This window comes from Microtus ochrogaster, chromosome 15 (genome assembly GCF_000317375.1).
Source record: "Microtus ochrogaster isolate Prairie Vole_2 chromosome 15, MicOch1.0, whole genome shotgun sequence".
NCBI classification, from domain to species: domain Eukaryota; kingdom Metazoa; phylum Chordata; class Mammalia; order Rodentia; family Cricetidae; genus Microtus; species Microtus ochrogaster.
This window is the reverse complement of record NC_022017.1, coordinates 2,219,246-2,246,925: the sequence shown is the minus strand read 5'-3', so window position 1 is coordinate 2,246,925 and position 27,680 is coordinate 2,219,246. Positions and strand designations below refer to the sequence as shown.

At 43.5% G+C, this 27,680-nt stretch overlaps 1 protein-coding gene across 2 annotated transcripts; it reads left to right on the top strand.

Moving 5' to 3' along the window:
* On the top strand, positions 1-27,243 carry Eif4b (eukaryotic translation initiation factor 4B). 2 transcript variants are annotated; one of them, XM_013348672.2, is made up of 15 exons: positions 1-139; positions 9,583-9,720; positions 11,894-12,102; positions 12,403-12,519; positions 14,101-14,155; positions 14,801-14,935; positions 17,042-17,158; positions 17,274-17,447; positions 20,075-20,303; positions 21,727-21,839; positions 23,126-23,339; positions 23,871-23,926; positions 24,624-24,729; positions 24,921-24,993; positions 25,329-27,243. In XM_013348672.2, exons 1-15 carry the CDS (start codon positions 127-129, stop codon positions 25,407-25,409), a joined length of 1,830 nt encoding a protein of 609 aa, XP_013204126.1. In that variant the 5' UTR covers positions 1-126; the 3' UTR covers positions 25,410-27,243. The 2 variants fall into 2 exon arrangements, with proteins under 2 accessions (XP_013204126.1, XP_013204127.1); XM_013348673.2 differs by having other exon boundaries at positions 3-139; positions 21,727-21,824.
* Positions 27,244-27,680: the final 437 nt, after the last annotated feature.

Genomic DNA, 27,680 nt, shown 5'->3' with positions numbered 1-27,680 from the left:
CCGCCTTCTGCCTCCGTCCTCAGTTCCCCGCCCCCTCCTGGTTTCGCGTCTCCAAGCCCGTCGCGCCCGCTATAATCACGTGATTGCCTCATCCGGGTCCTTTGCGTTCTCTCTCCCTCTCCCAACATGGCGGCCTCAGGTGAGTGAGCGGCCGAGCGTGGCCAAGGACCAGGCTCCAAAACCGCCTCCGGGCTTGATCCACTCCTTGCTGGAGTTGGGGGGGCAGGAGGCACCGGCTCCTTTCGGGCACGAGCGCTGTAGCAGGCTGGCGGCATAGCCGCCGTAGGTTACTGCCTCGGGATGTTTAGGGGGAGGGGAAGGCTTTCCCTCCCCCCTCACACCCTTTTCGCCCCGTTGCGCGAGGTTGGAGTAGGCAGTAATGGTGGGCTTTGGCTTCCATTGGAGGAGGAAGCGCAGAGAGATGTGTGGCCGGCGCGAGGCCCTCAGACGTGGAGCGCTGCGCCCGCGCTTTGCGCGGAGGAAGGAAGGAGGCGGTTGGCGCGCGGACCGGAGCACATGAGACCGGGTCTCCAAGGCGCGAGGCCGTTGCGGACCCTAGTGGGGGCGGGGGGGGGGAGCAGTTAGAACGCCAGCGCGAGTCAGTGGAGGGGCGGAGGGAGGCCGCGCTGCGCGTGCGCGGCATGGGAGCCCAGGCGAGGTGAAGAAGGCGCGCCTCGGTAGCGTGCGCTCGAATCCAGACGGGAAGCTTTGCATCTAGGTTTGCTCGTTTATGACCTTGTACTTTGTACTTTAGTCGGGTTTGGAGTGTGACCCGGCCTCTGTACTACAAGAGAACGCACATTAGGCTTGCAGGTGGTGCTGCTGTGCTTGAGGGTAGGGAACCTAGTGTGCGCCCACGTGTTAGGGCGGAGCTGTAGAATGGACACCCAGCTCCTACGCGATTTTCTTCCCAGCTGTAACTCAACAGTTTTTTACTGAATGCCGACTATATGCCAGACGGGTGGGGAGCAAGGTCAGGTCGTTGTGTTACACAACTTGCATTTTGGTTGACTTTTTTGGTAGTTTTAGTGTCAAGATTCAACTTTTATCATTTACCTTGATAATTGGAAAACTTACAGAAGGTGCTATTAAAATAATAGCTAGAGGTTCTGTGGTTTTCTTTTTTAGAATGGGGTGTGTGTATATCACTGCATTGCAAGTGTTTCGTTTTTTGGTAGGGTGTTTTGTGTTTGCGATGGCCCTGTAAGAGTGCCAGTGTGACTTTAAACACCTAGCTTTGGTTCTGAGTTTGGGGAATAGCTTATTTTCTCTTACATGATCCTCTAGTCTGTAAAAAAAATACTTTTTGGATTGCTGCTTCTATTTGAGACGGGGTCACAGAGATCCACTGCCCCCGGGGTGTTGGGATTAAAGGCAACACTCAAAACTCCATACCTTTTTTTTTTCTGGACTGAGGTTTCTCTTTGTATCCTTGACTATCCTTACCCACTCTCATAGACTAGGCTAGCCTCCAACTCAGATCCTCCTGCCTCTGCCTTCCAAATGCTGGAATTAAACCTGTTCGACCCCATACCCAAAAACACTCAGTTTCTTTATTAGAAAACACATCTTTTCTATTTTTACAAGGGAACTAGGGTTATGATTGTCTTTGGGAAGAGGTCGCCAAATTTAGATGCATTTGGGCATAAGAATTTTATTTCCCCCACTTATATTGTAGAACGTTGAACTTTTGGACATGGTAAGCAAGCACTTCCCCTGCCCCCCCCCACCCCCCCTTTGTTAAATTTTGTTTTTTAGAGATAAGGTTTCACTGTATAGTCCTGGTTGTCCTGGCTTCATACAGCAAGGTGAGCTTAAACTCACAGCCGCCTGCCTCTGCCTGAGTGCTGGGGTTAAAGGCGTGCACCACCACCCATTTAGGCTACAGCCCCAACCCTGAACATAACAGCTTTTGTTAGTATAGCACTTAACAGAAGAAGCCTGTGAGATGTAAAGAGAGAATTGGTGGTTTCTCACAGCTGAAGAAAAAACGGTCCAGGTAACAGCAGGGCCAAATCCTGGAGACTCCAGGTTCTTGGGCTCATTTAGACGGGAAGTAGTAAATAGTCACGCCAAGTGCGAGTTGATGTTGAGAAACATCTAAAACTCAGAAAACTGTTTTAATTGGTGAAAAATCTCAGTGGCCTAGATTTGCTCCCTTATCACTTTAGTGTTGTAACCGAGGGACTGGGTGGTTTCCCCTTTTGTGAAGTCCTTAGTGGTGGACGGCATCATAGCTGAACTGAGTTTAGTTTAGTTCCCAGAATCCACTTGGTGGTTGTGAGAACAGACCCTCCAAGTTGTCCTCTGACTTGTGTGCTGTCAAACAACAGTCAAAAATTAGAGAGAAAGAGAGACGTTTACAGTGAGCTCTGTCCTCTGACTTGTGTGCTGTCAAACAATAGTCAAAAATTAGAGAGAGAAAGAGACGTTTATAGTGAGCTCTGTCTTTGGTTTTACTCTTGTGCAACTCACACTCTTTTTAAAGTTCGCTTAGTAATGTCTCCGCCCCTTTTCCGCCCACATTTGTTACCTTCCCAGAAGGCTCCTTCTTTAGATTCAGCTCAGGCAATACAGCTCGATTTGTTGTCTCAGCACTAGTTTACCTGTTGCTTGGCCTTTGGAGTTGACCACATTTCTCCGGTTACACCGGCTTTGAGTAGCTAGTGTACCCAAAGTTGGAAATGGGTCTGGGTTCTCTGTGAAAATACCAGATACAACTTAATCACTATTTAGTAAGACCAAAATTTTCTGATGCAATACCAGTTCCCATGTGACCCCTTCAGCATCTTAGTGTCTGAACTGACAAATGAGGATCCAAGGTAGATATGTCTTTAAAGAATACTACAAGGTTTTAGCACAATCTGGTGGCTTACCTCTGTCATCCAGCACTCAGGAAGTTGAAACTGCCATGAGTTCCAGGCTAGAATGAATGCAATAAGATCCTGCCTCAAGTTTCTGTTGTGGCTATTTGAGTTAATAAAGTGATCTACTCTTTACCTAGTCTGAGTTTTTCCATTTATAAATGCACAGTTTATATGCAGACCATTTGGCAATAGGAATCAGAATGTTTTGATATTATGATTTGATAATTGGTTACACTAAAGTTGTAGGTAGTGTGTGTACGGTATTTCTTTGGGTTTGTAGTGAGAGGATCCTGTTAATGGTTGTTATTACAAAGTGCTTATCAAAGGCTGTAGTTTCATGTATACAATTACCTTTTTTATATCTCATTCTGTACAAGGATACTTAGATTTAGATGACCAAGACTAAAAACTGTATGGAGTCAAATTCTACAAAGTATTGTCAATTGAAGGAAAAGTGTTTCAGTTGAAAAAGTAAGTGTGTGTGTGTGTGTGTGTGTAATCTTGAGATGTAGATCACAGGGGAACTGTTTCTGTGTTTTAAGGCTTGCCTTTAAATCTAGCACTTGGCAGGCAGATTTTCATGAGTTTCAGGCCAGCCAAGGACTACGTAGTGAGCCTCTGTCTCTCCTACCCCACCCCAGGGACAAAAGGTGCAGAAGTACGGTTGCCATAAGCTAGTTGCTTACACTTGGGGGGTAGAGGGGCTCAGCTATGAGATTCCTGTTGATCATACTGCCTGAGCCTCCTAAGTTTTGATTTACTTTTTACACACACACACACTGCCAGGTGGAGTCTCTGTGGCCCGGGCTAATCTTCAGCAGCCTTCCCTGCCTGCTCCTCTCCTGGGCCTTGTATTTATTGAGGTGAAAATGTCATTTGAGTAGTGTTTCTCAGACTACAAATGGAGCTCAGTGGTGCGTGCTTATCTGACATGCATGAAGCCATGTGCTTGACTTCCTAGCAGAGTCCAGAAAACCAATAGAAAGTTCAAACTACTCAGTAGCAAATGCTATTATCTCAGTGTTCAGGAGTCAGAGGCAGCCAGAGCTACAGTGAGATACTGCTTCAAAAGGGTAGGGAGGGTGCTCAGGGGAGAGGAAAAGTTGAGAAAGATCCTGATTTAAGAATTAAGCTGATTTCTTCCCCCCATTCTTGGTTTTTGTTTATTTTGGGTTGGTTTAATGTGTGTTTGTTCATTTAAGACAGGAATTCCCTGTGTAAAACTTTGGCAGTCCTGGAACTCTCCAAGCTGACCTTGAGATCTGATTGCCTCTGCGCCCCCCCCCCCCCCAGTGCTGGGATTAAGTCAAGATTTATTTTGTGTGTATGGGTGTTTTTCTGTGTTGATCTGCCATGTACCTGCGGTTCCTAGAGAGGCCAGGAAGCATCAGTTGCCTTGGAACTGAGTTAGAGGATGTTAGCTTCTTTCTGGGTGCTGGGAATAAAACCAGGGTTCTCCAGAAGGGCAGCCAAGGACTCTTAGCCTCTGAGCTATTTATTTAGCTCCTTAAATTTATTCTTCTGTTTGTAACAATCTTACTGGACCACAGCAGACACTATAACTCAGCGGTAGAGTTCTTACTTACCTAGTACAGGCGAAGCCCTAGATTCAATTCACAGTACTGCATAATAAAGCAAGATGCAGCAGGGTGTGGTGCACACCTATCTTATACCTTGAAAACCAGGAGAATCTTAAATTCCTGGTTAGCGTGAACCACTAGCTCCCTCCCCCAATATATGGTCTCTAATATAGTCTTATATGCTTTAAAACTAACTTGGGAGGTGATTTAAGTTTAACTTAACAGGTAGGTAAAAAGAGCTTCAGTTGTATAATCTGGTTGGATTGGGCTTAGTTTTAGTAATTGAAACAAGTTCGCTTTGTGAGTTGATTTGCTAACTAATTCATGCAAGATTTGGGGATTGGGAAGAAAGGAATAGAAGGGAGATGAAAGAACTGGACCAGTTAAATCATCGTGTCAAAGGCTTTAGTTTTTCAAGACAGGGCTTCTCTGTAACCTTGACTGATCTGGAGCTCACTCTATAGACTAGACTGGCCTCAAACTCACAGAAATACATCTACCTTTGTTTTTTGAAACAGAGTCTATCACTGTAGTTCTGTCTGTCCTGGAGCTACATAGACCAAGCCGGCCTCAAACTGAGATCTTCCTGCCTCTACCTCCTGAGTGCTGGAAGTAAAGATGTGTGACCATACCCAGCCTTAAAAACTTTTTATGTCGGGCAGTGGTGGCCTTTAATCCCAGCACTCTGGAGGCAGAGGCAGGCGGATCTCTGTGAGTTCTAGGCCAGCCTGGTCTACAAGAGCTAGTGCCAGGACAGGCTCCAAAACTACAGAGAAACCCTGTCTCGAAAAACTAAAAAAAAAAAAAAGATATTTAGCCGGGTGGTGGTGGCGCACGCCTTTAATCCCAGCACTTGGGAGGCAGAGGCAGGCGAATCTCTGTGAGTTCGAGACCAGCCTGGTCTACAAGAGCTAGTTCCAGGACAGGCTCCAAAACCACAGAGAAACCCTGTCTCGAAAAACCAAAAAAAAAAAAAAACTTTTTATGTTTAATTGTGTGTATGTGTCTAAATATGGGTATATGCACGTGAGTAAAGATAGCCAGGCATCAGACTTTCCGCTGTAGCTGGAGTTACATGCTGTTGTGAGCTGCCTGATCTGGGTGCTAGGGACTAAACTTGGGTCCCCTGCGAGAGCAGTCCACAATTTTAACCACTGACCCATCTCTCCAGCCCCTCACAAGTTGAAATATTTTAAACATGCAGGGCCCTCGATTTTGGAGGAGCAAAGGGCACGGGAGGATTTTGATAACTTGTCAGTGGAATAAAATGGAGTGGGACATACATTGTTATCCCAATTTATTTGCCTTTCAGGGGCCACTTTTTAAAAAACTGCTTTATGTATGATTGAGTTATTGATGCAGCTTCACTTAAGTAAGAGATCTCTTAAGAAAATTTTAGCCTGTCGTTTGAAGACTTACCACATCTAACAATGATTTTTCTCAACCAGATGGGGGGCAGTAAGGATCATAAAGAAGTTAAATGATTCAAAAATATTTTAGAAACAACTAGTTTAATATGTTTTATTAATACTCTTTAACTTATTTTGAAATATCAAGTAACATTAAGGAAGAATGAGACTTCTATTTGTCTAAACTTGAAATCAAGAAGAGTTGAGAAACCCTATCTATAAAAGGTTGATTTAAGCCAGATCATTTCAGAGAGTAGATTATTCCAAATTATGCTGTATTTTGGTATAAGATAATGTATACAAAACAGTGGGAAAGGAGGGAGATACCTTAATTACTATTCTGTTGAACTTGATAGTCTTGGCTTGACCATCACTGTTTTCTCTGAGTTACTGAAATAGGATAATGAACAGATAGCTAATAATATTAGTAGCCAAATTAGGCTCTCTGTCAAGAATCATTCTAACTCCAGGTGTTTTCTTTTTTTAATTAAAAAGTATAAAACCAGGACTAAAATAATGCATCTAGAGAGATGGCGGGGTTGAGAGGACTTAATACCTTGCAGGGGACCCAAGACGCTCTACTAGCTTCAGCAGGCACCGGGCATGCTTATGGTTGACAAATATCTGTAATACATGGAGTAAATTAAAGTTCTTGTATCACATTCAGGTGATCTTATTGTTTATTAGCTCTGGCCTAGCATGCACAAAGCCCCTGTGTTCGGTCCCCGGCACTATATCAGCCTGGTGTTGTGTTGCATGCCTTTGATCACAACACTAAGGGATGAGGAGGTTGGGGCAAGAAAACTAGAGGTTTAGGTTCATCCTTGGCTACCTGGTGCAGTTAGTGACCAACCAGGACTGCATGAATCTTCTTGTCTCATTGAATGGGGTGGCAAACTGAAAGGTGTCTTCATGTGAATTGGAGGGAGCAGTGTGAGTGCTTTAGGACCTTCTGCTTAACACTTTTCAAACAGAAAAGTTCCCAATTGTAGCTTAATTCAGTGGCCAGAGCTTGACACTCTGGCCTTAGAATTTGAGTTTTGGTACAGTCAATACTAATTCAGAGGAACAGAAGGAACTGAAAGAATCATGTGGTCTGGCTGATAAACTGTCAGTTTTAGTGTCACATTAGTGCTTTAAACTGCTGGTGTATAGCCATCTTCTCTGTGTTTTTGTGGCATGTTCATTTGGTTTGAGCATTCAACCCATAATACTTGAGGTTGTTGTTAACTATGTCCATAATGCTGTCTGGCTTTCATAGCAAGCAGGGCACCTTTATTTTTTGACTGTTGAATTTGAGAAAGCAGCTTTCTATTAAGTATTGGTGTATCAAGTTAGATTATTCCTCTTGAGTTGAAAATTGGAAGGTGGAGGAAGAATTCATGGTTGCTAAAAACCATGAAGCTGCTAGGCGCATGGTGGCGCCTCCCTTTGTTCCCTAACTTAGGAGATGTAGGTAGAGCTCTATATAGGGAGCTCTAGAGGCTGCATAGTGAGAGCCTGTCTCAACAACGTTGATACAGCAAAGTTGCTTAACTTTTGGAGAGGGGGAATAGTCACTTTTTACCAAAGCTGGCCTCAAACTTGTAATCATCCTGCGTCAGCCTCCATGCTAAGATTACAGGCCAGTGCCAACCCAGCCATGTGGTGTTTTGTTGTTGGTTTGGTTTGGCTTGGTGATTCCCCACCTTAATGGCATGGTGGTGATTTGCTAGTTTCTTGGTCCTTTTCTGAGTTAACTGTTGTATCACGGTTTAAGTTTTTGTTTTTGGATTTCCAGGACAGGGTCTCTGTATGGCTTTGGCGCCTGTTCTGGAACTTGCTCTTGTAGACCAGGCTGGCTTCGAACTCATGGAGATTCTCCTGCCTCTGCCTCCCAAGTGCCCAGCTGCTTCTTAGGTTCTTAAGGGTACAGAGAGTTGGGGTATTGTAAGTCTCTTAACTAATCAAATGCTTTTGAATACCACTGAGGAAGCAGGAAATTTACCATGGCTATACTAACGTGCCGTAGAAGATTGACCCCGTATTTGGTGGTGTGGGAAGAGCCCTGCGTGTGCTAGGAAAACACCTGAGATTTACTGCCCTTCTCTCTAGATAGATTTTATGTGTCTTCCTTCATAGTTTATTTAGCAGGTAAACAATACACACAAAGTGCCATATGTAGTATGTTATATATGGGGTGGGAGCTTTGTCTTTTATCTATGTATTTAAGGAGCCGAGAATGTACTAGCATGTTTGTTCAATGTTTAGATTTGTTTTGTCTATATAACTATTTTGCTGCATGTTTGTGTATGTGTTTCTGAGGAATGTAGAAGGTGCTAGACTCCCTGGAGTTATGGGTGGTTATAACTATGGGTGCTAGGAACTAAATTGAGGTCTTCTGGAAGGGCAGCAAATAAATACTTTCAGTGACTGAACCATCTCTCCAGTCTGTTTTGTTTTTTTTAGAAAGTACTTTATTGCAGGCATGGTGAGGCAGGAGCAGGTGGTGAATCTCTGAACTCATGGTTATCATGATTTGCATAGCAAGTTTGTTTAAATAGTTTCTGAATTAAAATTACTAAAAAATTTCCCCAGTTTTTTGCGGAGCGGGCGGTTTTGTTTTTTGTTTTTTTGAAACAAAGTTTCTCTGTCAACCAGGTTGGCCTCAAACTCAGATCCTTTTGTTGGTTCTGCCACCACTGCCCAGCTAAAAATTTCAAATGGGGCTCAGTAGTAAGTAAGCCTTTGCCTTTCTTGTATGTTAGGCCCTGGGCAAGTGGATAATACAGTAGAAAACAACCTTATTTCCTGTGGGGTATTATTTTCTAAACTTATCTTTCTCTTTCTGTACCTAAATATATGTATATACATAAGCATTTTCTCTCTCTTTGTTATATTAGTTTTGTGGGACAGAGTCTCATATATTCCAGGCTAGCTTCAGACTTACCATGTATCTGAAGATAGCTTTTAACTTCTGATCTTCCTGCCTCTACCAGCTGAGTCTAGCATTTCAAGTGTATCCTGCCACATCCAGTTTATATAGTGCTAAGGACTGAAGCCAGGACTTCATGCTACATTTACCTTTCCCTTCACCTTTGCTGTCTTGTGCACTGTCCTACTCTTCAGCCTCCCACATAGCTATTACACTTAACTTCCTTGACTATTACTGTTTTAGTTATGGTTTATTACAGCTGTGGAGAGACAGCATGACCTTGGCAAGCTCTTGTAAAGAAAGCATTTAATTGAGGGTGGCTTGCTTACTGAAAAGTTTCAGAGGCTCAGCCTGTTAGGATCATGACAGGCAGCATGGCGGTATGCAGGCAGATGTGCTAGAAACTGAGACTGCTACATCCTGGTGGCATGACTACCAATCACACATGAGTGAAGCACTCCACAGTGAGACACTTCAACGGGGCCAAACTTCCTAATAGCGCTACTCCCTTTGGGGTTCATTTCCTTCAAACCATCACTATTATGTTGTACTTGGTCTACATTAATATCTGCATAATATTCTTTGATGTGAATATCATAATTCAGTCATCTGACCGTCTTTGTTGATTTCTTTAGAATGTCTTTAATGGTTTGGGATAAAAGTTTAAATACTTGTGGTGGTACACTTGGGAGGCAGAGGCTAAGTTGGAGCAAGTTCCAGGACAGCCAAAGCTACACAGAAAAATTCTGTCTTGGGGGCAGGGGGATCTAAATACTTGAGTGTCACTGAATATAATCTGTCTTTCTTTTCAGCAAAAAAGAAGAATAAGAAGGGGAAGACCATCTCCCTAACAGACTTTCTAGCTGAGGATGGGGGTACTGGTGGAGGAAGCACCTATGTCCCCAAACCAGTCAGCTGGGCTGATGAAACAGACGACCTGGAAGGAGATGGTAATGTGCCTTTGTCAATTGTCCTTAGAACCATCATGCTTAAAGTTTCACTGTTTCACAATCATTTTTCATAATTTGCCTCACTTATGATTGGAAAGGTTCTTTCTTTGTAGAGCCTGAAATTGTTTGTTTTGGGGTGTCACGTTTACTCTCTGGTTGGCTTTCAAACTGAAGTGAACTTCCAGAACAGCTACTGGCTGTGCATTAAAACTCTGTAGCTGCCCGGGTGGTTGTAGTGTATATCTTTAATCCCAGCACTTAGGAGACAGAAAGGACAGCCAGTAGCAAAAAAAAAAAAAAAAGTAGCTAGGTGTGGTGGCGCACAGCTTTAATCCCAGGTCTTGTCTGTTAGTGCCTGCTCTGACTAATGTACAAGGCTGTTCTGTATTTCTTCCCCTCAGTCTGTTTCCACATCAACTTGGTGCCAGCAGCTCCTGTGTACACAATTTAACAGATTGTATCGCAACATAACTTAAGAGGAGAAAATCTTAAATCTAAAAGAAACCTGAAGCTAGTTTGATGTTTGTGGTGTTTTAATTGATTGATTGGTGTGGGGAGTTCTTGTCATCTCACTATTCAGCCTTGACTGACCTGAAATCTATAGAGATCCGTCTGCCTCTGGAGTGTTGGGATTAAAGGCTTGCACTGCCGTGCCTGGCTTTGTTTTGTTGGGGTATGTGTATTTCTGTTGTTATATATGTTTAGGCAAGGTCTCTATGTAGCCCTGTCTGGCCTGGAACTTGCTATATAGACAAAACTAACCTCAAGCTTTCAGAGATTTGCTCACATCTTTACGACTGTCTTCCCCCGGGTACTGAAAGGGGTTTTTGTTTGTTTGTTTGTTTGTTTTGTTTTTATTTTAATGGTGTTTTGTCTGTGTGAGGGTGTTGGATCCTGGAGTTACAAATAGTTAATGAGCTGCCATGTGGGTGCTGGGAATTGAACCCGGGTCCCCTGGAGAGCAGTCAGTGCTCTTAACCAATAAGCCATCTCTCCAGCCCCCCCCTACTAGAATTATAGGTATGCACCACCACCTCAGTACTTTTTTTATAATAGGACATCATCAGTTTAACTTCCTTTCTTTGTTTCTTTCTTTTCTCTTAAAACTATTACAACTGATTACTTTGTGTGACCCATGTTTAAAATAAATATAGGAAATTTCATACAATTTATACCTTCTCTAAATGTTGAAACTAAATACAAATTCAGGGACCAGTACTAGGATAGTTGGTTTTGTTTGTTTGGTTTTGAGGGTATGATAAGCCCTAAAGAAAGCCTGGTGAGGTAGTACATACCTGTAATCCCTACAGTGGGAGGTTGGAGACAGGGGGACCTCAAGTCTAGGCTACACAACACTGTGTCACCAAAAAACAAAGGTGGAGGGGGGCAGAAAATACAAGGTCCAGCCCAATAGTAGGAATGGAAGAACTATCAGCCAGTTATCTTGGTGTACGTGAAAACGGACGAAGGGCCGGGCGGTGGTGGCTACACACGCCTTTAATCCCAGTGCTCGGGAGGCAGAGGCAGGCGGATCTCTGTGAATTTGAGACTAGCCTAGAGGTAGCTCTAGGATAGGCTCCAAACCTACCTAGTAACCCGGTCTCACAAACAAACAAAAAGACATAAGTGGTCGTTACTTTGTGTACCTGTTGGATCCCCCAGAACTGGGCTTACAGATGGTTGTAGACCACCATATATGGGTGTTGGGAATTAAACCTGAGTCGTGTGCAAGAACAAGTGCTCTTCACTGCTGAGCCATCTCTCCAGCCCCACTCTGTTCACTCTTGATGTACACCTTAGAAGCATTTTCTTTGACTTTTTATGTTGCTGAAGCATACCCATTTTTGTCTTTTGCATTAATAGCTTGGGCTGGTGTTAGCATGAATTTTAGGTTCTGTGACACTAGTTGTAAGGGAGTGTTCCTCTTAATTTTTGTTTTAATCTTGTATGGGTGGTGTTTGTTGAGACAAGATCTCTTCATATAGCTGACTGGAATGCCAGGCTGGTGGGAGCTAGTCTCTGCCCCTCTGCCTGCCTGGGTCAGGATTGTTGGAGACAGTCTCCTTCAGGAACCCAGGCTGGCCTTGAACTCTTGTCAGTCCTACTGTTCAGCCTCCCAGGTGCTCTACCATGCCCAGCTTCTTAATTCCTTTTGTCTGTTCTTCTATCCTAGTGTCAACAACTTGGCATAGTAACGATGACGATGTGTATAGGGCACCTCCAATTGACCGTTCCATCCTTCCCACTGCTCCACGGGCTGCTCGGGAACCCAATATCGACCGGAGCCGTCTTCCCAAATCACCACCCTACACTGCTTTCCTAGGGAACCTGCCCTATGATGTGACAGAAGACTCCATTAAGGAGTTCTTTAGAGGACTAAATGTGAGTGTCGTAACAATGTTAGACGCTGAGATGGTGAGGATAGTAAGCTAATGTAAACTGACAGTGGAGGGCAGCAGAGTCCAAGATGTAAAGAATGCATTAATTGTTTTAAGGATTACGTTAATATGATTTGAAAGATATAATAGGCTATAGAGTAGTTTGTCTTCTATCCTTTTATACCAGTTTTCCCCGCGACTTTCAGGTTCTTCTTGTGTGTCTTCAAAGAAATTAGTTACAGATGTACTGATCACTATGGTTGGTTGTTGTTTTCCCCTCTTACTTATTCCTTTATCCTCTCAGATCAGCGCTGTACGCTTACCACGTGAACCCAGCAATCCAGACAGGTTAAAAGGCTTTGGCTATGCAGAATTTGAGGACCTGGATTCTCTGCTCAGTGCTCTGAGTCTCAATGAAGAGGTAAAGAAACAGTAAGGGCGGGAGTGCAGGGTGTGTGCTTTGCTTATCAACTGAGTGACTTCATGTTAATTGAACAACAGTAATTTCCGTTAATTGGGGGGGACTTTGATGGAATTTTAGGGAAGAAAGCGTCATGTACCAGGTTCTTTTGTTTTGAGACAGGGTTTCTCTGTAGCTTTGGGACCTGTCGTACAGGGAACTAGCTCTTGTAGACCAATCTGGCCTCTAACTCAGAGATCCACCTGACGACGACGCCCAGCTGTGTACCAGGTTTCTAATAAACCTATGCATTACTTTGTCTCAGCTCTAGAGTTTTATTTTGTCAAGCCAGAATGCCTTAATAAACACAGATAGAAAGTCAGTTTAATAGGAGTTTTTGTTTTTCAAGGCAGAGCCTCTCTGTGTAGCTATTGTAGCTGTCCTGGAACTTGCTCTCTAGACCTGGTTGGCCTCCCAACTCACAAGATCCACCTGGCTCTGCCTCTCAAGTGCTAGGATTAAAGGCGTGCGTCACCAACACTCAGTGGGGTTTTTGTTTTTTCAGGTTTTGAGGTGTTTAACCCCAGAAAGCCCTAATTACTTGAGAACCCGTTTCCTTTGCCACATTCCATAGTCTGACCTACCATTTGGTAGGGTTGTAAATACACAGCTCTTAGAAATACTTCCCTGAATAGTGATTGGATGCCGCGATCTGTATCCGATGGTGGTAAAAGTTACTCGGGACAGCCAGACTCACTGCTTCATACCTGTTAATCTCGCCTTTGACCAGTATTTAAAGGGTGATTTAGAAAGGGAAGTCAGGGTATGGGAAAATAGTATTGAGTGAAAGAAAATGAGGTTGTAGACAGTGGTCTTGGCTGTTTGGCTGCTGTGTGTGGTTGTCCTGTGTGGGTGAAATTCCTTCAGTACTAATCATGCTAGATTAGTTGTATCTTTTTGCTTGGTGAGGTTTTTTTGTTTGTTTGCTTGTTTTTCTGAGACATGGTCTCTCTGTAGCCACTCTGGCCACTCTTGTCTGTCTTCTGACTCTGTAGAGCAGGCTGGCCTCTGCCTCCCGAGTGCGGGATTAAAGTTGTCACCGCCGCCTTCCGATTGGCTGCATCTCAGTTGTCTTTCTCACAACCCCCCCCCCCCCCCCAAGAAAAAAACTGGGTGTCTCTTTCTTTGTCTTTCAGGGTTTCTCTGTGGTTTTGGAGCCTGTCCTGGAACTAGCTCTTGTAGACCAGGCTGGTCTCGAACTCACAGAGATCCACCTGCCTCTGCCTCCCGAGTGCTGGGATTAAAGGCGTGCGCCACCACCGCCCGGTTTGGGTGTCTCTTTCTATACACTATAGGCTGGGACCTAGAGTGGCTCCTGCTCTGCCTCTTGCGGGCTGTAATTGTAAGCAGTTAGCTGATTGAGAGCTGCTTTCAGTGCCCAACAAACTGCTAGAGTGAGCTCCACTGTATGGGTCAGGCTTGAGATGGGCTTTGTAGTTATTTAAAGCCAACTCTGTTCTTTGATTTATTTTAATTTTCGGTTTTTTGTTTTTTTTTTTTTTTAAGTCAACAAGGTCATTTAACAGGGTCCTGTGCTCTCAGTCTCTAGGTAACCGGAGAATTCGAGTGGATGTTGCTGACCAAGCACAGGATAAAGGTGAGGAAACTGGTAGAATATTCCGGGTCTACCAAGTAGCCCAGGGAAGTAGTGAGTCCTGTAGTAACGGTTCTCACCCAGTTTTGCTCCATGGGGACTTTAGGCAGTGTTAAAGGGGATTTGCCACAATGAAGGAACTATTATTACTGATAATCTAATTTATGTATCTCTACTTCAAAGAATTCCCAACTCAAACTGTTACTAGGTTTAGATTTCAAAGCTCTGAGAGTGGAGAGATGGCTCAGGAGTTAAGAGCTCTGGTTGTTCTTCCAGATGACCCAGGTTTGATTTCCAGCACCCCATGGCAGCTCACACCTGCCTGTAAGTCCAGTTCCAGGGCTTCTGACCCCCTTACACATACACGCAGGCAAAATACCAATGAACGTAAAAAAATATAAATTATATATTTTAAAAAGATCTCAAAGCACTGACTAGCCTAATTGGACCTTAAATAATTAGATTTGCTATATAACAGCTTAAGCTATACTGTGAAATAGATAAATATTACATTAATGAAAACATTTGAAGAAAGAATCAGTTACTTAGGGCAACTGCAAGACTTGGGCCAGCACAGTAGAGAGTAGAAGTCAGTGAGGTGTGGTGTGAGGCTACGTGAGAAGTTAGCTAACGTGTTTTTCTCTGCAGACCGGGATGATCGCTCTTTTGGTCGAGACAGAAATCGGGATTCTGACAAAACAGACACGGACTGGAGAGCCCGTCCTGCCGCAGACAGCTTTGATGACTACCCACCTAGAAGGGGTGACGATAGCTTCGGAGACAGTAAGTTCAGTTTGCAGAGTCATTCCTTCCGTGTTCTTGGTTATATTGCTAATAGAACATGATAGAAGTTGGGGTATGACTTAGAGACAGAGTTTCTTTTGTTTCTGGTTATTTGTAAGGGCTTTTTGTTTGTTTTTTGATAATATGGTGTTGGCAAATTCGGGAAATGAATTTGTTAAGCTCCTATTAAATAAACCTTAGCAGAGATTTAAGATTTGTACATGGCTGTTTGTAAAGAAGCGTTAACTGGGGCAAGAGTGGTGACGTGATGTGTTCAGTGCCAAAGAAATCGCCACACACAGAGGAGAGCAGAGCCCAAGCTGGATGCCTAGTATCCCTGTTAAAGTCAGAGGTGACAATAGGCAGAAGCTGCTTTCTAGCCTCTTAATGGCTGTTACAGGTTAGTGAGGGACCATGTCTCCAAAACCAAGATGAGCAGTGTCTGAGGCACAAGCCCAAGGTTGACCACTGACTTACATACTCACAAACATGAAATCTACGAAACAAGCTAGATGCTTATTTAAATTTCATCAGCAAGTTTCTCTGAAAAACAGCAAAGATTGCTTAGTAACTGTAATCATTAGTTTTTGTATACAGTGTTCTGTCTGTATGTATTCCTGCAGCCAGAAGAGGGCACCAGATCTCATGCTGGTGCTGGGAATTGGACCTGTGGAAGAGCAGGCAGTGCTCTTAACCACTGAGCCCTCGCCAGCCCTCATGGTTAATTTCTAAGGATGACTTTCAGAGAACTTTATGGAGACTGTAGTTAGTGCTGAAGTCACTGTACAAAGTCTCTTGTCTTCACCAGATGTTGACAGTGAAAAGGAGATTTGGGAGTGTGGTGTGAGAGGGCAGATGAAATGGGCCCCATATTTGCTACCTAAGTCCAGCAGGGGAACTGCTTTATGGGTAAAGTGATTCACCTTTCTTAAAATATATGAAAAAGGGTCAATACTGCACAAAGATTTGAAAATGATAGACTTTGTCGTAGTATATCATAACATGACTATAATAACAAGAATAAAATTTAGAACTCAGGGAAAAAACATTTGAAAGTAGCCCTGTATTGTGTTCAGTTTTGTTTTTTAAACTGACCTGGGACTACATGCCTCCTATGTGCTGAGACTGTGACAGTTTAAGATTTTATTGGGGGTGGAGAGATGGCTCAACTGTTAAGAGCGCTGGCTGCTCTTCCAGAGGTCCTGAGTTCAATTCCTAGCAACAACATGGTGGCTCACAACCATCTATAGTGGGATCTGATGCCCTCTTCTGGCATAAAGGTATACATGCAAATAGAGCACTCAATACATAAATAAATAAATCTTTTTTAAAAGATTTTTGTCAGATATGGTGGTAGGTGGATCTCTGAGTTCAAGGATAATCTGGTCTACACAGAAAAAAAAAACCTGTTTAAAAAAGTTTTTTTTTTTTATTGAGGGAGCTATGCACGCTTTTCAGTAGGGTTTGCACTGAATCCAGTGTTTGCAGCGTCAGTGGAGTACTGGACGCTCTCGAGCTGGAGCTAGAAAGCAGTTGTCGCCTGCCTGGTGTAAGTCGTAGCAACCAAACTTGGGTTCTCTGGAAGAGCAGTGAGCACTTGAACAGCAGAGTCACCTCTCCAGCCACCAGAGCACGTTTGGTTTGTTTGCTGGCTTTGTTTGGTTTTCCCTCAGGTCATCTAAATCACCCCATCCATCCAAGAAAAAAACATTTTAACTGAGCAAAATTTCATCAGGGAAACAACATTATCTAGAGCTGTCATTTTGTGGATGTGGTTTTTGTTTTGTTTGTGGGGGTTATTTTTGACAGGAAGATAACTTAGAAGTCAGTCCTCCTGCTTATACCTCTCAAGCGGTTTTCCTGGGGCAAACATTCTTCCATGAGCTCCCTTCTTAGCCCCCAAAGGGTGTCTTTTGGTTTTGTTTTAGTAATAGTTAACTACTAGGGAATTTTTAATTCAGTGCAAGTGGTTCTGATTTGGAAGTGTGATTGAACTCTATAAAAAGTGAGTCATGGTGAATAGAACTAGTTAAACCAAGTTGATCAAGTGAGTTCCACATTCCATAAACCGGGGGAGTGGTGTTACCTATATTCTTTTCTTTCTAGAGTATCGAGATCGTTACGATTCAGACCGGTATCGGGATGGATACCGGGATGGGTATCGGGACGGCCCCCGTCGAGATATGGATCGCTATGGGGGCCGGGATCGCTATGACGACCGAGGTAGTCACAGTGACATACTCAGTGAAAGCACTTCTTTTCAACAATTTTTTTGGTGTTTTGTTTTTTGTTTTGTTTTTTTCCTTCTGTGTAACCACAATTTGAGATCTGTTTATAGGCTATGACTCCAGGATAGGCAGTGGCAGAAGAGCATTTGGCAGTGGGTACCGTAGGGATGATGACTACAGAGGAGGTGGAGATCGCTATGAAGACCGATACGACAGAAGGGATGACCGGTCATGGAGCTCCAGGGATGATTACTCTCGGGACGATTATAGGCGTGATGACAGAGGTACTCACTTTCTTAGCCTTTCAGCGTGAAGCAGAGAGCTGGGAAATTGCAGCTGTAAAATATGTTTGTCTTGCTCAGAGCTTTGAAACACAGTTTGTCTGTTGTAAAGGGGGCAGCGGAGCACAGTAGAAGACGGTGAAGGTGAACAGAATCTTCAATGCCCTCACATAGATTCTTCGGTTAAAATTTAAAAAAAACAGCTGGATACTGGGGAGGCAGAGGCAGGTGGATCTCCATGAGTTGAAGGCCAGCCAGAGCTACACAGAGAAATCCATCTTCTTTAAAAAAGCAAAAATCTTTATAGAAAATGTAGAAAAGGAAACATTCTATCTTTCAAGTGAAGAAAATGAAAGTCCCAGTCAGTAATTGGTATGATAATGTTGGAAACAAATATCACTGATTTTTATCAATGGTGAGATTTTTGTGTGCTTAATCTAAAAATTATGCCCTTGATTGCTGAAACAAAGCACTGTCGCACTCAGCTCTAACAAATGTTATTAATGAATAACAACCACTTATGTTCTTAAGTGTGGTGATGCCATCTGATGGCTATTTTATCTGGCCTGAAAGTAAATTGTTTGTTCTATAACCTTTTAACATCTTGTAATGGTTCTGAATGTTTTGGTCTTTAAGCCACATTTGAGAAAGAGAAGTAAATCTAATTTGTGAGTGAATAAAGTGTAGACTCGGGTCTTTGACTCCTGATTTTCTTTAACTTGGTCTTTTTGTTGCCTTGTTACCTCCACATCTGTCCTCTTGGATACACGCATGTTCAGTCTTCATGATCTCTTGACTTACTGAACAAAGTCAGTATGGTATCTTTTAAAAATTGATACTGCTGGTATCACATACATTCAATCCCAACACTGCATTTCAGGCCAGCAATGGCTGGCTCTTAGCTTTCTATATTTATATCATACACACACTCACTCACTCACTTGTGTGTGCTTGCATGCATGGAGGTTGAAGACAGTTTGTGGGAGTCCAGTCTCTACCATGAGATTCCAGGAAATCAAACTCAGGTTGTCAAGCTTAGCAGTAAGCATCTTTAACTACTAAGCTTCTTCAGCAACCTGCCATATCTTTACTAAGAACTTATTTTTGTGAAACTTATCATGCAGCTTTTTAAATACGATTGTCCTACCAATTTGGCTTCTTTTATGCAGAGACAGTGGATTATCCTTGTCGCTTTTTGCATGATATCTAAACATCTATGTTCAATGAGCTGATTGAGTTTGTCACTATATGGAAATTTTAAAAGGAAGTGCTATAATGAGAGGAACAGTGGAGACATTTGTTCCATGTCTGTTCTACCAAATACTGGCTGTATATTTTCTGGGCCTGTTTTATCTTGAATGTAAAGATTCCTTGACAAGTTTGGGACAGTGTTGCTATAAAAGCAAGAAGAGGGGCTGGAGAGATGGCTCAGAGGTTAAGAGCACTGGCTGCTCTTCCAGAGGTCCTGAGTTCAATTCCCAGCAACCACATGGTGGCTCACAACCATCTCTACTGAGATCTGGCGCCCTCCTCTGCCGTGTGGCCATACATGGAGGCAGAATATTGTATACATAATAAATAAATAAATCTTTAAAAAATTAAAAAAAAAAGCAAGAGGAACTGAATTCTTTCCCAGCACCACATAGAAAGCAGGGCAAAGGCTAGAAGAGCTGGCTGAGCAGTGTTTTTGTAGAGGGCCTAGGTACAGTTCTCCACACCCACAACTACCAAAACTCCAGTTCTTGGGAATCTGTTGCACTTTTGTGACCTCCGAAGGTACCGGGCACAAATGTGTACACATACATGCAGGCAAAACACATAGATTGCACTTAAAAAAGAAAAGCCAGGCAAATTCCTAGAGCTCATTGGATGGTCATTCTACCTTAATCAGCGAGCTCTGGGTCAATCAGAGACCATGCTCAGAAAAGAAAGTGAACAATACTTAAGAAATGAGTGTCCTAAGATCGACCTCTGGCTTCTATGCACACAGAAAAGGAACATGAACAAACGCACGCACAAAAGCTAAGTATACGCTATTTCTACACATGTAATAAGGTACAATGTAATGATAAAGACCAAATGTAAGCTTTGTTGTGAGAAGGTGGGTATGTAGTCTTTGTTTGTGTTCACAGGCTCCCTCTAGCCACTATACCTTTCTTAGTTTTCTGGACTGAGGCTGTTACCAGTTTTAGGTTTATCCTGAAAGGTGTTTGGTAACATGGAAAGATTAAGAATTTGGACTATTTAGAATTTCATACAAAATTGTAAGAACTAAATAGTCTCCTTGGCTTAGAAATAGTTTATCTGTAAAATGCCTGAGTTAGATCTCCAGCACATACCATTTCGAAATGGTGAACAGTGTATGTTCACCTGCATCTATAATGGGGTGGTACGGGTAGATCCTGGAGCTCTCTGGCCTTCACATTGATGTTCTCACCACGCATGTGCATGAACATAACCACTCCCTCAGAAATCTTCCCTGTCATACTTGTTTTTAACCTGTTGAAGATGCTCATCTTCCAGACAAGATCCTTGAAAAGATCGTTAGGGCAGTGTTGTCTGGTGCCTGACTTTGAACATTCACCTTCTGATTATCTGGAAACTGTTACTTAGAGTTTCATTTAACTTAGGTCCCCCCCAAAGACCCAAACTGAATCTAAAGCCTCGGAGTACTCCTAAGGAAGATGATTCCTCTGCTAGCACCTCCCAGTCCAGCCGAGCAGCTTCTATATTTGGAGGGGCAAAACCTGTTGACACAGCTGCTAGAGAAAGAGAAGTAGAAGAGCGGCTGCAGAAGGAGCAGGAGAAGTTGCAGCGGCAGCTGGATGAGCCAAAACTAGACCGCCGGCCGCGGGAGAGGTAAGGCTGTCTCTGATTTGGAGTTTCCTCCCTGGTGGTGAGTGGGAGCATTTGAGGAATGGGAGGAATTGCTGGTGTCACTGAGAAGAATTTATTGGGCAGTAAAGCAGTCTGCAGACTGAGACTACGGTATCACACTAAAGACTTCCTATACCTTGAAGTTTTCAGAAAGACCTGTGCTACACTTGCCATAAACAGAAATTGGTGGCACTTTGGTGCAGAAGTAAATCATGCCTGTTTTCTGTAAAAACAGATTTATCCAAATAGTTAGTCAGTTCTTTATTATTATTATTATTATTATTATTATTATTATTATTATTATTATAATACTTGTGGGGGTGCAAATACAGAGATCAGGGGGCACTTATTGGGATCTTGGGATACAAAATCAGACCCTCAGTCTTGGCAGACTTGCCCTGACCCACCAAGTCCTCTCATCAGCCCTTCATAATTCTTTACAAAGATTACCAGCTAAGTGGTGCTGTGCTCCTTTGAAAGACAGGCAAGCTGATTCTCTCAAGACCAACCTGGTCTATGTGATTTTTTTTTTTTTTTCCAAAAAACAGACAAATTTCTTTTAGGAAGGGTATCAGTGTCAAAACCCCACTAGAGTGTAATAAGTAGAAATCAGAAAATGGAAGATCATGGTAATTCATGCCTATAATTTTAGCACTCAAGCTAGGGCAAGTGAATTGCCATGAGCTTTCTTGTCTACAAAAAAACAGCAACACAAAGCCGTTGGGTTTGTTTTGTTTCAGGTTTGGTTGGGTTAGGTTGTTTATTTTGATGTTTTTGGTTTCTTTTTGGGTGGTTGGTTGGTTTCTCGCGACAGGGTTTCTCCCTGTAACAGCCCTAACTGTTCTGGAACTCACCCGAGATCCACCTGCCTCTCCCTCCCAAGTGCTGGGATTAAAGATGTGCACCACCGCTACCCGGCTACACTTGGGTTTTGGAACAGTCTCACAGGCAACTCCACAGATCACTCTTGAGTCCAGACAGGTCATATGCTCCTGCCCCTGCTGCTCAGGTGTTGGCAGTTGCCAGCATGATCCTCCTCAGCCAACTACATTTATTTGTTATTTGCCTTTCTTTTTGTGTGTTTATTGTGTTACCTGTTTGTTTCATAATAAGAATTGTTCAAAAATGTTTCGTGTGTGTGGTTGTGTGAGTGATTTGTTTCTTTGAGACAAGGTCTCTAGTAGCTTTGTGTGCCTCTACTATCCTAGAACTTTCTTTGTAGACCAGGCTGGCCTCAAACTCACAGAGATCTGCCTGCCTCTGTATCCCCAGTGCTGAGATTAAAGGTGTGCGCCAATACCACCCAGCTTATAGCTGTTAATTTCTATTAACAGTTTGTGTTAGGTTCATGTGGCCTTAAGTGAACTGAACACCATTTTTCTATGTTTTTTAATCTCGTGTGCAGACACCCAAGTTGGCGAAGTGAAGAAACTCAGGAAAGGGAACGGTCAAGGACAGGAAGTGAGTCATCGCAGACTGGGGCCTCAGCCACATCTGGTAGAAGTAAGTCAGGCCAGGGTGGGTATCAGTATTGCTGTTTCCATAACCAGAGTATGGAGGGACTTTGCAGTGTTTGTAGGTTAGGTCTTCAGATAAGGTCTCTTTGTAGCCTTGGGTATCCTGAAACTTGTTGGGTAGACCAGACTGGCCTTGAACCAATTATAGTGGTCAGCAAGGGCTGATGGATTTTCACATCTCACCTCAAAAAGCCTGAGGGAACAGGCACCAAATAGACTTAAATGATCTGTTCTCTGTCACTAAGTAGAATACTTGACTTTATATTTGTCTTATTTTTAAAGTTTATTATGTTGGGGGGTAGAGATTCATGTCATGCCTTGAAGCCAGAGGAAAACCTACAGAAGTCTGATTCTCTACCATTCTCTACCATGAGTGTTATTCAGAGCCACAGTAGCACTGCCTTCCTAAGCTCTTCTTAGGGTGACACTATTTAATGTTGTAGGCGACCTCACAGCTCTTCTTAGGGTGACACTATTGAATCTTGTAGGCGACCTCACAGCAGTGTCCTGGAGGGTGAAACGTTGATTCTTCCTCAGACTGTTCACTCACATGCAGCTAGTGTTCATGACAGCACCCTTAATGTACTGTGACCTGCTCTTGCCTGAGCTCTCCTGTGCCCAAGTACTTGAATATTTTAAAAGAGCTCAAGGCCAAAGTGATTTGTACATTGAGCCAAGTGTTGTAACAGTTTTCTGGAAATGTTTCGTGTTTGGAGTAGCCCAGTAACATAATGTAGTGATCCTTGTGGCTGAGTTAAGTGTGGTGTTGTTTGTGTAGCCACTTTGGTAGCATTTGTACTTCAGATGTAGGAGACACCTGGCAAATTTGCCTCCACGGTTCCAGAAAACTTTTTTTTTTTAAAGATTTATTTATTTATTATATATACAGTATTCTGGCATGGAGGGTACCAGATCTCATTACAGGTGGTTGTGAGCCACCATGTGGTTGCTGGGAATTGAACTCAGGAGCTCTGGAAGAGCAGCCTGTGCTCTTAACCTCTGAGCCATCTCTCCAGCCCTCCAGAAAACTTTTTATGCAAATACAAGTGTATCTAGTTTTTACCCTGTGTAAAGGCAATTATCTCTTTTACACAGATAGATTTTTCTGTATCCTTAAAGCATTTTCCTCCAAATGACTTGGAAACCTGTTTTTTGTGTAATTAAAACTATTAGCCAAATCAGTCTCTGCTGATGGAGAGGAATCACTGGGTGACCGTTTCCATGCTGTTGCAGTCTGTGAGTGCTGTACAGTGTATACACAGTGAGTCTCTCCCCCCTCCCCCCCAGATACACGAAGGAGAGAGAGTGAGAAGTCTCTAGAAAATGAAACTCTCAATAAAGAAGAAGACTGTCACTCTCCAACCTCCAAACCTCCTAAACCTGATCAGCCTCTAAAGGTAATGCCAGCCCCTCCACCAAAGGAGAATGCGTGGGTGAAGCGAAGCTCTAACCCTCCTGCTCGATCTCAGAGCTCAGACACAGAGCAGCAGTCCCCTACAAGGTGAGTAGGCCTGCCACAGCAGCTGCTTAGCTGGAGGTGCCCTGAGGGGGGCTGGCCTTTGTAGTATTGCAGATGAGATTACTTCTTGTATAATTCACACTCGGTGTCTCATGACAGTGTCTGTTTTCTTGAATTTTTGTTAGCCAGTTGGCATCATTTCGATGGGTTGAAATCAGCTCTAATGGGAGTATTTATTCCTCAGAAATAGATCGATATGTTGGGCTTTGCCCTGAGATGTGCTGTTAATGCAACCTTGGAGGGTCTTGTCTCTTAAGTGACTTAAAATTCCCTTAAATTTTCTCAGTTTTTACTAAGACTACTGCTAACGTTGCTGGGATGTAAATTCCAAAGCATGTGGCACTTGAGTGTGGAAATGACTGTTTTCATTGTCTTTCCTGTACTAATATTACAGTGTTAAACATGTAGGCTCTTTTGTATTTCTGGAAAGGCAACCCACTACATTCAGAAAACGTTATAGGCTTGTGTTGTCTTCCCTTAAAAACTGATGGTTGCTTTCTTGTTTCCTTCTAGTGGTGGAGGGAAAGTAGCTCCAGCTCATTCCTCTGAGGACGGACCATCAAGGAAAGGTAAGCTCACACCAAGGAAGTAGGTTTTGATCTGGTTAAACCCTGAATACAAACACATCCAGGAGTTAAAAGTTCAGTTTCCAGCACCCGTATAGTGACTCAACCATTCGCATCTCCGATTTCTTCTGGGGCATTTGGTGTCTACAAGCACCAGATATTGGTGGTGCACGTACATACAGGCAATACTTTAAAAATTTCCAGAGTGAAGCACCTTGTTTTTCAAGACAGGGTTTCCTCTATGTAGCCTTGGTTGTCCCTTTGTAGACCAGGCTGGCCTCGAACTCACAGAGCTCCACTTGCCTCTGCCTCCCAAGTGCTGGTATTAAAGGCGTGAGCCACCACTGCCAAGTGTGGGGGGGGGGTTGTTGTTGTTGTTGTTTTTGTTTTTTTAAGTAAATGCTGCAGTTTCTCTGTAGCTTTGGAGCCTGTCCTTGAGCTCACTCCTAGGATTAAAGGCCATCACCACATGGCTTCTGGTTCTTGGTTTTTCTAGTTGGCATTCACTACACTGGGACTTTTTAGTGGGTCTTGTTTGGTTTGTGTGCAGGGACTTAGGAAGAAAGGTCTTGGCAGCCTGGTTTGGAGTGGGGTTAATTTCCTTTAGTACATGTTTTCTTTGCCTTAGAGGAAAGCTAGGACAGGAAGATTGGTCACTTTTATATCATTTGAACTTGGGTTTGTATTTCTGCTTAAATAGATGAAAATAAAGTAGATGGGGTGAGTGTTTTAAGAGGCCAAACTGGGAGCTCCAGTCGCGGTCCTGGAGACGGAGGGAGCAGAGACCACTGGAAAGAGTTGGATAGGTATGTATATTTTCTCTTCTCATTTGGAGTCTTTTGATGTTGGATGGAGGGGGCTTTGAAGAAATTCTTGGCTTTCCCAAGTGTTACCATGTCTACCACTGAACAAACTAAAATTACGGTTACAGTTGGGGTATCTAAAATTTCTGCGCTTGTCCCAGTGACGCTGTTGGTCTGTGCTCATGTCTCTGCAGGAAAGAAGGCAAAAACGATAAAGACTCAAGATCTGCACCTGAGCCAAAGAAACCTGAGGAGAGCCCGGCCTCTGTAAGTGTCGTGTGCTTGCATCTACTTCTCAGCTCAGATCTGCACCAGACCCCTTTTTTTCTTGAGACTGGAGGAGTTGGAAATGAGGCAGTGGTGTTTTTTTCAAATTAGTGGAAAAAAGCTTTTTGTTGATGAGTCAACATTTCTGAGTTCTCATCCTCTTGGTATGTGTGTGGCTGGGGAGTTCCCTTGGGACCCTGGCCCTCCCTCACTGCTGCAGTGGGACATGCTCCCTCTAGAGGTACTCAGCCGTGCCAAAGCATTGACATTCTGCTTCCAACATTTGGTAGGAGAATCTCAGGCTCCCGTTACCTTGTCCCTCTTGTCTGTTACAGAAGTTCAGCTCTGCAAGCAAGTATGCTGCTCTCTCTGTAGATGGTGACGACGAGACTGAGGGAGACGACCACAATGAGTAGATCTCCACACGCTGTGCTTTCTTCTAGTCTCCACCCGGAACACTCAAGGGCAAATCAAACCTCTATCCAGACAAGAAAAAAATAAAACTCACCATCTCCTGGAGACCTTTCTTAACTTCTTTTTAATGAAATGAAATTGTTTTGCATGCTGCTGCAGCCTTTTAAAGTATTGACGAAACTGGAGAATCAATCACCATCGTAGCCCGAGAGATGTGGCTCCTGCTTTTGAATGGGGAAGTTGTAATGTGTTCTGAGGATACCAAGCAGCTACCTGTATGGCTAGTGCCTGGGGCTCCATTCAGCAGGACTGTAGTGACAGACTCAGTCGCATAAGTTAGGCAGTAGAGAAAGGCTCAAGGAAGAGTGAGATTTCTACCTTTTAATTCGTACCCTGTGATGGCACCTATGAATTACCCAAGCATCATCTGAATAAATTTCCCATCCTTGGAAAGGTAGATTTAGTCTCTCAAGTTATTTTAGTCTCCAGGAGGCTGCCAGCCCTTCTACTTTAATTCTGACTTAACTAGGGCCAGCCTAGAGGGAATTGTTTTTTGTTTGTTTGTTTGTTTACCCCCCAAGGGGGTAGTTGGGAATGAGTCTACAGGCCACTAACAAGTAGTATTGCTTGGGGACCAAAATAAATGGGAAGCTCAATCGTGGTTTGAAAAGCTTTGGTTGGGGGAGTGATCAGTTATTTTATACCAGGTAGTGTGGGAAATGGTGTGACTTCCAATAGACGCATGAACAGAACGGATCATTTCCTGGATGAGGAAGCACTTAGCGGTTATGGGAAATTCCAGTCTTCTAAAGATCTGTCCTTTCTAGAGGTTCAAATATTACTAAAACCTTATCACTGGTCATCTCGTGTTCTTGATGACACTTAGCCTTCCAAAAGCAGTCTGGAAGTCCCACCTGTTCCTACAGGCATTTATTTTATTGGCCACCGGGAGCTGTGGCCTGAGGAATCCCTGCTTTTCTGAAGCAAACCAGCTTTATGCTGTCTGGTTCCGGTCCCTGCCCGCCTGCCTGCTCCTGCTGCTGTCAGAGTGTTTCAGTTGATGGACTTGGTGACATGGGGAGAGCTGAGTTAAAGGTCTTCAGCCTTGCTGGGCTGTGAGGTTTCTATACATTTCCTTCACTGGAACCCCATACTGGTGCTTGGGTTTCTAATGTGACCTAGACTGTGGCTTTCTGTTTATGGGGGTTGGTTTCCTGACTTCCCTCAAGAATAAAAGATAATGCAAAGAAGTATTAAATAGGTTCTTGCTTCTCTTGCAACACAGTAGCTTGACGTCTGCTTTGATCTGCGCCTTGATGTAAGGATCAGCTCCAAAGAGGCCAAGCTTCCCTGTTGTAGGATGTCGGGGATGCCTGCAGAGAAATGAGAGCTTGGTCCTGATGGGCAAGCCCTAGGCCTGCTGTGCAGGAGCTTTGGTTCAGTGTGCTGCAGCAGTGGGCATAGCAGCTCACTTGATTGGCTAGTAGCTGGGAAGTGGGCTTTAGTGAGAGACCCACCGCTGAATGGGTTCTTTAAACGGTTGTGGACAATGAAAAGGTAGTTTGCCCTCTTCATGTCTATTTCCCTTCCAGGTAGTTGCATCCAGAAGAAAGCTGTTCTGTCCCACTCTCCACTCCTGTTAAAATATAACAGGAGTTGACTTATGTCCCGCTCCTGAATACATGTAAAATTTGTACAAAAATATCTTCTATGAAAATGATTTGTAATCTGTAGACATTATTACTTGGGAGATGTCTTGAGATGTAAAATCCCATCCTTTGGGTTGAGGGTTTTTTGTTTTTCTCCAATAAATCCAGTCTTTAAAGTTGAAGTTAATGCTGCAGTTTTTGGGTACCCCTGTGTTTTTAATTGCTCTTGACTCTTTTTCCGCATCTCCGGTCCTCGAGTCTTACATAGCAGTGGAGGTGTAGGCCTCGGTAGATTTGGTGACTTGGTTACTTAAACCCCAGCATTTTTTACTAGCGTTAACACCTGAGTGGGAATGGCATGTTGAGACTTGTGCCTCCTTAAATTCCGAGCCATCCATGAGGCCAAGTGGTGCCGTCCACACTGACTGGAGTGGGACACCAGTATAGAACCACTGTTCTTGTGAGATGAGACAGACCTGATCATCACTGAAAAGCAGGGATGAGGCTAGGATAGAGACAGCCTCTGGAGTAACGAGAAGCACATTTGAGAGACTTCAAGATGATGCAGCACTGGCTGGTGGCCATAAAAGGCAGCTGCTTTTTCTAGTTTCAGTTGCCTTTGGT

Coding starts and splice junctions, on each gene's coding strand:
- Eif4b (XM_013348672.2), top strand. Junction 23,340..23,870: donor GAGCAGCAGTCCCCTACAAG/GTGAGTAGGCCT, acceptor GTTTCCTTCTAG/TGGTGGAGGGAAAGTAGCTC. Junction 24,730..24,920: donor CACTGGAAAGAGTTGGATAG/GTATGTATATTT, acceptor ATGTCTCTGCAG/GAAAGAAGGCAAAAACGATA.